This window comes from Amphiura filiformis, chromosome 18, assembly GCF_039555335.1.
Source record: "Amphiura filiformis chromosome 18, Afil_fr2py, whole genome shotgun sequence".
Classification (NCBI taxonomy): Eukaryota; Metazoa; Echinodermata; class Ophiuroidea; order Amphilepidida; family Amphiuridae; genus Amphiura; species Amphiura filiformis.
Window position 1 is genome coordinate 51,986,350 of NC_092645.1, and position 12,536 is coordinate 51,998,885.

The window sequence follows — 12,536 nt, forward strand, 5'->3', positions numbered from 1 at the left end:
TTTTATATACGTAGTTGCAATTATCACAGATAATTGTTCATTTATTTTTTGGAAATTTTTGAATCGTCGAGGTTTCTGATCAAAAAACGTGCACTCGGTGTATATATTTTAAAACTCGAGGCCATAATTCTTCTCAAATTAGCCCCTAATCATAATTTATCATTTAAGCGTGTAGATTAATTGGACGTTATTTGCCGAGCCTTAAGGGCTGGGGTATGAACCTTTGGACAGTATTTATTGTGGGACATTAGAGCACATCAGACATATCGAATTGCATTCTGAATATCTGAAATTCGCGATGTAATACACATTTTATGGCAAATGATTAAAAATTGATATTTTTGATATTTAGGGGAAAGTGGGGTAATGCCGGACTGTGGGGAATCCCGGACACATCGATTGCAGCTAAACGGAGAAGGGTGGCACTATTATACTAGCTTAGGGTATTAGCTACCTCAAGGTGTACCTCACGTGTACTACTACCAGCGCTTTGGGTCTCGTCTTTCTTTGTGAATATTACGAAAAAACAGAAATTGTAATTTTTGACTTTTTATCTGAAAAGTGATTTATTAGCTTGGTGACAGTTAATGCGACAAGGGACACAGATGAAGTATGGATGAAAATTATGTTTGATACTTGATTGCTAGCTGGATGTATGAATTTTTGTATCTTAAAAATGGATTAGTCTAGTAGAACAAGCACTGAAAAATTAAGTCGGGACCGTGAGGGGTAATCCCGGACACACATGCGTCTCTATACAGATGGGGTAATGCCGGACACTTGCTATTTCGAAAATATAGACAACAACGACAGCCCCCACAGTTGTATGCTTGAGGTAACAGAAGTACCTAATACATTCTAGGGGATTATCATCCTACTCTACTTTCCCTCTTAGCAGCAATCATAAGTCCGGGATTACCCCGTGTCCGGCATTACCCCATCATTTTGTACCATTTTGTTTTTTAATTATAACATATTAACTATATAGATGTTGAGTTATTAAAAACTGGTTACTAGGTAGCATCACTCCTACTTTGCATTGATATGATTTTCACTGATGAACTTTATTTAATCTTGCACCTGTGTAGCCTTAACGAAAGAAGCCCGGGATTACCCCACTCTCCCCTAACAGTACTCGAAGTAAACTTTATAAATCTGATAATATGTACTTAAAGTGTATGTAGGTGGGATGAAAAGTCGACGATCAATTGAAAATTTTGACCTTTCGTACTCAAAACACACACAAAATTAGGTCTTTTGGGGGGAAAATCCATATCTTCAATATGAAAGGTCAAAATTTTCAATTGATCGTCGGCCTTTCCTCCCAGCTACATACACTTTAAGAATATATCATTAGATTTATAAAATTTACTTCGAGGACTGTTATATATCAAAAATGTGAAAAATATTAAATTTTAATAATTTGTCGTAAAATTTGTATTATATCGCGAATTTCAAATAATGAAAATTATTTGATATCAGAAACACATTCTTCGTATTCAGAATGCAATTCGATATGTCTGATGTGCTCTCATGTCCCACAAAAAATACTGTCGAAACGCTCAAAACGCTCATTCCAGATCCCTTAATTTTATGTAAATTTATTTCACAATATTTCTACAGTGAGAATTTCAGTTCTTGATCGCGATTTAATTCTGGTGATTTCTTTTTGATCTGGATGGCCTCCCGCACTATACGGCCAAGATGATAGAGAGTACCCCCGTTTAAGTGCGGGAGGCCATCCAGATCAAGAAGAAATCGCCAGAACTAAATCGCGATTAAGGACTGGAATTGCCAACCTTATACAACGCCGTCATTCGACCAAAGGTCGCCAATGGTCAACAAAAGGGCACAACATCTTATGACTTCTTCTGATGAGGATGTGTGTCACACATCAAAAATTCAAGGTTAGTTGAATTTCTGTGCTGAAAGTCCGTTTAAACTTCTTTTCATCAGCACGTATGAACATACATTCGAACATTATCATGATTAGTGATAATAAAAAGTTCTCATTTTTAGTTACCCGATGTCCCGATATATAAGAAGGCTAACATAATTTGCACACCGTTTCATGTAGAGGCAAAACACGTGGCAATGAGTGTCTTTTATTAGACCATTAATGAGACATAAGCATTGTATAACAAGTAAAATTTAATGTAATTCTGTGTTGATTGCCCAAAAACTCAAAGTAGGACGACAGGAAAAACAATTGAATACAGTTTACATTACTAACTTATACTACGGGGTGTATAATTGTGGTGTGATCAAGCAAAATCAGTCTAAAGTCAGACATGCTCAGTTTTCAGTTTCTTATAAATAGCATTTGCATAGCTGTATTTTGCAGAAAACCCCATTGAATTTAAACAACCAGTTACGAGCAGTTAAAGAGTTCCCAAAACAATAGGAAACAGAAGGATATACTTCCTTTGTTTGGCTATATCTCAAAATCAATATTTCCGACTTCCGACTGCTTTTGCTTGATCACACTTTATGGCCTACAAAGTGCTGCACGTGGTAAAACATTGTGATAAAACTGATTATTATGTGGATCAAAGCATGTTTGCTTTGGAAGGGTGCGGGGCCCGAAACAGATCTGTTAAAAAGAGCTCCCGTATTCAAATCAATCGGAACATACACAAATAGCGAAATGCTGAAAAGGCATACAGGCCGATATAAATATAGGCAATCAATTCAAATGAGCCAGATAGCCTAGTGCACAGTGTCATCATCCCTATATCTTCGTGTCAAAAATTGCCGTGATAGTACGGCGAATCCTCTCGTTTTTCCCAAAAGCTACGCATGGCGATTTTGTTCGAGATAGGCCGAGCGACTCTGGCTAAGCATACCATTTACACAATATGAGATACCACAGAGCCTGCCGCAGAGTTTCTATTCTACGATTTGCGCATGATCAGTACCACATATGGTGTTGCTATTACAAGAAAATTCGATTTGTTTTCAGGTAAAACCCAGGTTTTGTTTCAATACACTAACTCGAAATGCAATACACTAATTAGCGGGGACTGCTGTTTGCTGTGGATATATTTTACTGCATTTTATAAGTAACGATTTTGAAATCAAAAGTAAAAATTGTGATATATTCAACTGTTTGAGAAATGGATTATACAAAGGTAAGATCCAGGTGCTGTATCTATAATACAATGTACATTATCGACACACTATACCACTTTCTTTATCTGTGTCAATAATAGAATATTGATTTCAATCGAATTGAATACATCTCTCCATTTTGAGTTTGTAGTTCACCACTGAGCGATCTAGCGATCGATTGCTAGCCAATCAGATAGAACTCCTTTTCTTGCGTTCGGTGAAATACCAATCGCCCGTCTCTCACCAACGGAGTAATAAGTTAATATTTATAATATAGGGTGTCGACACTGTGTGGTGTGAACTTTTAGAGAAGAAATGGTGCATGTTTGACGTCTTTTGGATCTGGTATAAGTCTTTAACATAATGCTCACGACGAATAGCCGAGCCCTAGCAGATTTCCAATGGAATCACCCATTCAGGTAATCCCATTTGAAATACACACTCCCTGTGTGGAAGATTAAGGTCATGTCTTTCGTAGGGGGTGTATGGATTTCAACTGGAATAGACCAGTTCAGAGAATTAAACAAGAAGTGTGATGTATCTGGCTGGTTCGTACAGAGTAGAAACAAAACAAAGCCTTTTATAAAGTTTCATTACGTTTTGTTACCTGGAGAGATTTGATCATGTCTCACCTCCTTTTTCAACCAATGGCAAAACTCACTTCCTGGGAACTAAATACTACACAAGGTCATTTTTATTTAACTCATTGACCCATTTGTGTTATAAACTGCCTCTAGCTATAATGACATCCTTGTGGCCAACTCATTGACAGATACGAACCTCATGAGGGAATTCAATTTTTGATCAATTCTCTCCAGGTAGTGAAACGTCAATGTCAAAAAAGAGCCGTCATGTACATCACATATTGTCCAGGCGGCGGATGACATGATCGAGCCGGCAACTCGTGAAACCGCTCGGCCGTATGGCATTTTCCATATACTCGGTTAGTTTTGTGGGGTTCATTATCGAACCCCAACGGTTTTAGCTTGTATTTATATTATTTATCAACATAGGCCTATTTGTTTGTGATATTTCAAGCGTTTTAAAATTTCAAAATAATCCCATTCAATTACACGGTTGACGATGAAAATTTACTGAATTTAGGGAATGCACGTCATACACCACCTGATATTGTCCACGTTCAGGAAAGAATATATCACAGACACGACGTGTTTGCATAACACGTTTTCATTAACGCTATATTTGCATAAAAAACACTCTGTGATACTAGATATTCCAGAACACGAAGAGGCACATCAGAAGCATTGTGAGAGACATTGTTGTCGTTGCACTACTATTAGTCCAAGCAGGTGGGGCTGAAATTGAGAAGTAAAAATAAGATTACATTGGTTAAGGAGGTACTACACCCCTCGATAAATTTGTGTATATTTTTGCATTTTCCTCAAAAAATAATAACATAGTGGTAACAAAAAGTTATGTATATTATAGGGCAAGGAATCAATTACTACACTGGAATTTCAGTGACCCAAGACAAGCGGTTTGTTATTTATGATCAGAAATAAGGTACCGCTGGGATGTACCTCGTTTCCTATCATAAATACTGAACCGCTTGTTTTGAGTCATTGAAATTTCAGTGTAGTAATTGGATTCCTTGCCCCAATAATATACATAACTTTTGTTACCAGTGTGTAATAGTCACAAATTTACCAAATGGGTGTAGTACCCCCTTAAAGTATCCGCATTTCATGATCGATCAGGGTAATTCAGCATGGAGAGGAAAAGAAGAAGAAGAAGAATCGTTCGTATTGCATAACAATAGTATTGCATAACAATAACTTTGGCATTCTAAGCCCCCCCAATGATCAGCACCCTATCACTACTTGCTGCATTCAGGCTCGCCAAGTCCGTGAGGACCACAGACTCCCGCATATACTGCGGCTATATGAGTGAGTTGTATATGCTGAATGAGTTATTTAAATATTATATAATAATTATTCTTAAGTTTAAGGTACTTGTAATCTTAAGTAATTTAGATATTACATAATATTCTTAAGGCACTTGCAATCTTGCAATCTTATGTGGCTCACTCCTTGCCCAAAATAACTTTTGCTGGTTTCATACTTTCTACCACTTGCCGCTGAGTAGCGTAACACTTCATCATGCCGCTTGTATTTTTCTTCATGACTCTGAAAGCCAATGTTGCCGTTCAGCGCCGCTCCAAAATCGTATTCTGTTCTCATACGTCAGAGCGGCACCACTCCGAGTTGACTTAAATTCAACTCCTAGCGATCTGCCGCTTTGGCCAAAGCAGTGGAGTGATTCATATACCACTGGCGTTCTGGTGCGACTGCGCCGTGAACGATATTGTCGTCAGAGCGCCAAAGCGACAAGCGGCAAGAAAGTTTGAAACCAGCATTATCATCACTTTTATCGGACCCACTGCTCGGTTTAGCGCAACTAACATAATTATTGCATCTTTCTTACCTTCTGGCTTCCATTCCGTGTTTGGCCAGCCTATAGTTTCATTACTTTTAGCATTTTCCTTTTCTAAAAATTCCATCAATGGTTCGAAGTATTTCACCAATGATTTGGCGCTCATTTGTCTCTGACCGGTTATTTTTTCCATCGCCACTGGCCATGGAACACTGGAGCCAAGCTTCAACATATTACTGTGTTGGATAAAATGCACAAGTAATGTTAATTAGACAATGATAAATGCGAGCTGCGCGCTATCTGTTTTGTGGTCATTGTGTGAAATCGGGGTTCGTTTTGGGCCGAGGTAACTTTCCGAGGTAATTTGCACACGTACTATTTGACCTCATGAATATATACGAGTAAGCCCGAGTACTAAGTATTGTGCAAGTTACGTCGGGAAATTGCCTCAGCCCAAAACAAACCCCGCTGATTTCACACAATGACCTCAAAACAGATAGCGCGCAGTTATTATTGTCTAAGTGTTTTTCGCTGTAGAAGTGATGATCACAGGATTAACTACTATAGCAATAGGTTAAAACTGCATGAGTGCAGGTTGCACTCATTACCTGTGTATGTGTGCAGCCATACATTACCATACAATACCACTCTTTTCAAATATACTAATCTTACAGGTGCGAGTGATCAGCATGATATGAATATACTATATAATTCCGATCCAGGTCTTTATCTCTCTTCTTTGACATCTATGGTTCAATGTAGAGGTACCACGTACGTACTTGTGGAGTACGATATATTCAAAATTATTTAAATCTATCAGTTTTGACATTTGTAGTTTCAAATGCATGCTGCATGCGGTAGGAACAAAATGTGCAAATGGGATAGACCCGTCTTGACTGCCGCATATTGACGAATAACATAATACTATAAACCGTGCAAATTTTGTATTATATTGACTACGTTAATATCTATTTTGCGTTGGTCGCTTCCGCGCTCGGCGACAACAGCAACAACATGGCACGGCTATTTCTGTAGAGTTCTAGCCTCCTTTTATAGCCTCCAATGACCAATATCGCCCCATATGGATAGATTGGGCTAGTAGAGTTCAGTACACCTACGAATTCGGATGATTGATCAAGGCGAAGATAATGTTTTAAGAAATGAAGTATAAACCACACACTTTCTCTATTTCTCCCACTTTCTTCATTTCAGTGAAGCCTCCTCAGCCCCCCCCGCCTCTTCCTAGTTAATAGAGTCGCATTTGCCGCAGACTTTGGACGAGCCAGCGTGTTAAATCCCGTATTATCATTACAGCTCAAAATCTCTCCGAAAGACACAAACACTCTCATGGTATCAGTATTTACCTTAGTAGCGTTCCGGCCTGGGTAGATTGGTAGATATCACATTTATGTAGCGGACCTGTGTGTCCCGCAGCGGTACACAATGCTTCGTGAAATTGGAATTGAAGAATGTTAGCAATGAAATATCTGAAACAAAAAAACATTTAGTGTGATCTTAGTGCATTATTGTTCAAGAATTCGCTATCGTAGACATGACGTCATATTGGTGACCCCGGGACGTTACCATAGCGACTGGATCACGCTTTCATGAGTACCACAATGGCGATATCAATGTATGGAATTTATTTATCAAATTTGTAAATTACCAGTCATATTTAAGACCTGAAACCTCATGATTTCAGAAGGAAAACATTTTGCAAAAGCTTACTAGGCAGTGAAACCCATAAGAAATAGCTAAAACTTGATTTTCAAACAGCAGAACATCAACGTGTACAGCGTAGATAGCGTTGTTATGCATCCGCTTGATCCATCACTACGGAAGTAGTTGTGACCTCGGCAGGAAGTGACGTCGGACTACGACAGCGAATTAAAAGAGCAATAATTGTTTGGATGAAGCGAGGTTGACTTCTGCATAGCAAATCCAGCGCTAATAGTCAGCATATAATTAGGGTTAAATAATTAATTTGGTCCTATAGCGTTATCGGTTTATCCTGATATGTACCGGTAGCTCTTTCTATCATACCCTAGATTTGCAATAAATTTAATCTAAAATGATAATGTACATTTGTAGTGTACTTAATTTTGGTAAATGGTAAAAGACAGAAAAGTCAAAAAGACAGTTAGTTATGAATGAGAGAGTTGACAGGAAGTTGTAGGAGTTAAATTGTTATGGATATGATGGGTGTAAGGTAAGCGCGAAAATATAGAAGGTCAGGTCAAAGTCATCCGAGGTGAATTGAGTGTAGATTGTCAGATTGTCGATCACAATTCTACGTTGATATGATCACCCTTGAGCAGCAAACATTCTTATTTCTTAAGGTCGTTTGAATATAGATTGTTGGATTGTCGTGAAACTCGGTGGATGTGATTTCCATTGAGCCCTTTGTTACACGTCTGAATTAAATATAGATCTATTTAGAACACATAAAAAAAATTCAATTCAGCTTTCAACATAAAAAATCTTGAGTGTTTCTTATTATGGTATTTACCAATAAATACCGATATTTCCCACCCGATCGGTTGTGCCACACGCAAAAAAAAATATTATATCCCTCATTAATATATTCAATATATTCTCGTTCATTAATTGGTTAAACGAGTATCATGTGACCAAAAATAGTTTTGCTATTTTACAAACTTGTTAAAAAGCCGATTGAGGAGCGAACGGTGTACTATTCAAAGTACTATCTCCCGGGGAAATAGTTTTACTATCTCCCTCTGAGCGCGTCCCGGAGCGCGTATGACGTCATAACCGCGTCGCAGTTCCTAGTGGTCAGTGCAACTCGCCACATACACGGGATATCAGTACCGGTTCCGGGGTATTAATGTGTAGCAATTCGTTTTGTCTTGCGAAGCACACAAGCAGCACAGAAGTGCAGCTAAAATACGGCGGTTTAATGGCATAAATCTGAGTTACATCAGGACTGATCAATATCTTATATTGATGGTGAAATAACAAAGAACATGGTTATTCGTTTCACGGCGGTATTGTAGAGGTTACAACAGCTTACAACGTTTTCACGGTAAGCTTTAGTCACTCAACTGTGTGCGTGCTTTGTGCATTCAATCAAAACAAAGCAAGGCCAGCGTAGCCTTGACTAGGTCTAGCCTACATTTATGCCTAGGCCTATGCCTTGTGTTTAATGAACAAAGAATATATTAATGAAGGATATAAAACAAATATTTACTGCTCTAAAGTCGGTCTCGGGAAAATAGTAGGCTCACGGTCTCCAGTTCACCTCGGGGACCAATAGATTCCACCAGATCCCTCATGAGCAGTAAATATTTGTATACTAGCCTTCGAAGTACTTGTCAATGAAAAATTATGATATGATATTTATCAATGGCGTTTGTCTTTTTTAAAGACAGTTCTTGATTTGAAGAAAAACGACAGAACTATACAAATAAATCAGCGTACTATAGAAAGAGTCATCGATACTATTGGGCACCGATATTGCTATATAGCTACACGTGATGCCTAATTAATTTACTTCTTATTTGAAAGGAGATATGTGACCGTACAGCACGAATGAGCCGTAAATGTCCTCAATTGTATTCTGAGTTACAGTGTAAAATGGGCATGAAGGTCGTATTCATAGGTACCTCAATTGGGTGCTACGTGTATCTCATTAAATGAGGTACACGTAGCACCCAATTGAGGTACCTATGAATATGACCTTCATGCCCATTTTACACTGTAACTCAGAATACAATTGAGGACATTTACGGCTCATTCGTGCTGTACGGTCACATATATAAGTTATTCTTTCATGTAATGTATGTCACTAGTATGTATTGTCTTTTCAAAACTAAAATGTACATCTGAAAGATGTGTGTCCAATCAGCAACGGAAGTCGGAACGGTCTAGGTCAGCCAGAGGTGTCCACGGTAATCTTACTGTGAGCTACACTGTAACAAGTTAATCCCTAATACTTGGTGGGACAGTGCTGTATTTCTGTCTTTATATTATTTTGTTGTGTTAATTATATTACCTTACGTATGGAACATCAATAGCGATGTGATACTTAGAAGCGGGATCAAAATCCATTTCAGACCTCTCAGTAGGTGGCACAATTCCTTGGTATTCCATCCTGAGGGACAAAACGAAGTTAACATTAAGTCAGCAGTCGTCATGGCCTTGGTTATATTCAATTAAGGCAAGGCAAAACTCTTTTAAACCGTCGAATTACACAAGTCTTTCATGTTTTGGAAGTAGACACAATTCCCCACCCACCTTTAATCAATATTGAGGTGCCTGTTGTAAATTTGGCGTTTTGTGTACATGACAGGGGTTGATCCAGAAAGACTGCCCTCCCTCGTTCCACGTTCCATAGCCCAATAGAGTCGCATTTGCAGTAAACTTGGGCCAATGTGTTAATGTCTGTATATCATTGCATAACACAAGCTTCAACACCCTCTCCGAAAGACAAAGACACTCTCATGGTAACACTATTATCATTGTCATGCCACCGCATCTTTACCTGAGTTTCCACCACGCTTGGTTATACTCCGTGTCTGGAATGGTTCCGTTGAATACATCCCATCGCCAGAGATCTACAAGTACAATCCAAGGCAACAGGGAAATCTTCTCCAGCGCAACCGACATTAGGTAATTAATATCCGCCTCTGTAAATGTAAAATAAGGACTGACTTTAATGTGTAGGTTCTCCAACTATGACTATCCTTAAACAACAAATTTAGGACTGTGCAAAAATTGTGAGCTCTGGAAGGTAAAGTTATGGGATAAGATGTTGCCGGCAAGCCAAATAGGGGCAAGCAATTTTTGGCAGGTCGAAGGGGGCAAGCGATTTGTTGCTTTCATCTACGGGGCATATTGTAAATAAAATGCTCCAAAAAGAAAAACAGTAGCCTATATCATAATAAAAATGTTTGCAGATTGGGTTCCTAAAAATTTAACACGTGCAAAGGAGGGGGAGCACTGGCAAAGATATGTTGGCAGGCGAAATGGGGCAAGTTTTTAGCATGCCGAGAGTGGGCAAGCAATTTATGGCACGCCGTTTGGAAATTTTGGATTTATAACATTGCATAGCCCCTTATTCATACCTAAAACTCTAATGCTCAACCATTTTGATCGGTATCCCGCATCTCCTCCTACTGATTTCTTTCCCCGGATTGATCAACATAAATATATACATCCCATCGCCAGAGATCTATAAGTACAATCCACGGCAACAGGGAAATCTTCTCCAGGGCAACCGACATTAGGTAATTAATATCCGGCTCTGTAAATGTAAAATAAAATACCTAAAACTCTAATGCTCAACCATTATCGGATCCCGCATCTCCTCCTACTGATTTCTTTCCCCGGATTGATCAACAAAAAAGGGGACCGTATACAGTATGCTTCGACTATATATTTTTTAATACGTTTTTATAAATACGCACGTGACCATATCTGCGCTGCCATAACAGCTTGTAGACAGATAAGTCTAGAAGTGACCATCTACATAGCGGATAGCCATCATTAACGCTTGTGCTTTCGTTAATTACCTTCGGTGGTTTCCTCCTCTACCACCTAGCGCCGGTTTCACTTATAATACTACACTGGGTTTCAAAGAAGAACGGCACTCCCTTGCTCAGATTGACGCCCTGTTAATGAGCGACATACGCGGAGCTTTGTGTTCACTTTAGGGTGCCGATCTGCGCCGACCAACAATTTCACGCACAATCGGCCAATCAGATTATTGGTCTGTTGCTAAGGGCACGGTGGCTCAGTAGTTACGGCCTTGGACTCATAATCTGAGAGCTTGCTCGACGTGCGTGGGTTCGATTCCCCGTCCCACCACCGTGTTGCGCCCTTGGGCAAGGCGCTTTGCCTCGCTTGCCTCACCCCACCCAGGTGCAATGGGAAGCTGTTAGGGGTAGTCACAGTCGTTGTACTGATGGACCCTGCACTTAGGCTGCAAACGTGGTTCCGACATATTCTAATGACGGCGGAATAAATGTAAAGCGCTTTGAGGCTGTTTACGGCATAAAGCGCTATATAAATATCTACCTTTATTTATTTTTTATTTTATGATTGTCAGACGATTGATTCAGCCAATCAGAATCCCAATTCCGTGTTTACGCTCTGCACGCTCTCAAAATGTAAACAAGTGCCGTTCTTCTGTCTGACAAAAACTTGAGCATTGCCGCCACTGCCAACAAATTTACAATGTTACTAGCTAACGCTTACGGTCCTGCCCACTTACCTGCTAAATTAACAATTTTAACGCTACGGGTCAAAGTTATAGGACAATTTTGTGTGGCATAAAACCGGGTCAAAGGAAGATACACATTTACTATGGTTAATTTTGTCCAGGTATTGCGAGTAAGTTGTCCAGGTATTGCCTCATGACCCGGTCGTATGTCTCTGCTAAACCCGATTACCCGAAGATCGCATTTATACTTGATCGCTTTTGCTGAAAAGCGATTCTAACGCATGTTCAGTGTATACTTTCGTTTTCAGAGCGTCAAGCCGATCAATCGATACAAATCGCGGAGACAAAAACGACGTCGCTTTTGCGAGTTGACGAAATCGCAACTTTTGAGCCAGGTGGTGACCGCATTGCATTCTTTAAATTCAGTAAATTTTCATCGTCAACCGTGTAATTGAATGGGATTATTTTGAAAGTTTAAAACGCTTGAAATATCACAAACAAATAGGCCTATGTTAATAAATAATATAAATACAAAATAGTGAATATTCTCAGTCATCCAGTCGTTAGAATCACAAAGTTTTGAATTAAATCAAATACTGGAACTTACATTTTTGCAACTTGCTACGTTGCGTCTGAAACCATCAGACTTCATCAGGCAACTGACCCGCTGGGCTGGTCATGTGACACTTTGAGACGGCTAGGGTCAGTTGCCTGATGAAGTCTGATGGTTTCAGACGCAACGTAGCAAGTTGCATGCAAAAAATGTAAGTTCCAGTATTTGATTTAATTCAAAACTTTGTGATTTTAACGACTGGATGACTGAGAATATTCACTATTTTGTCAAGAACAA

General features: G+C 39.2%; 1 protein-coding gene across 1 annotated transcript in view; it reads right to left on the minus strand.

Annotated features, from left to right (window-relative positions):
- Positions 1-3,137: 3,137 nt before the first annotated feature.
- The window catches only part of LOC140138795 (angiotensin-converting enzyme-like), a 28,935-nt gene continuing 19,536 nt past the window's right edge, over positions 3,138-12,536 (minus strand). The window contains exons 9-13 of the mRNA XM_072160565.1: positions 10,007-10,151; positions 9,518-9,616; positions 6,870-6,992; positions 5,557-5,741; positions 3,138-4,427 (exon numbers count right to left, since the gene is read on the minus strand). Of these exons, the coding sequence (XP_072016666.1) occupies positions 4,339-4,427; positions 5,557-5,741; positions 6,870-6,992; positions 9,518-9,616; positions 10,007-10,151 (641 nt within the window). The 3' untranslated portion in view covers positions 3,138-4,338. The remainder of the gene's footprint in view (positions 4,428-5,556; positions 5,742-6,869; positions 6,993-9,517; positions 9,617-10,006; positions 10,152-12,536) is intronic.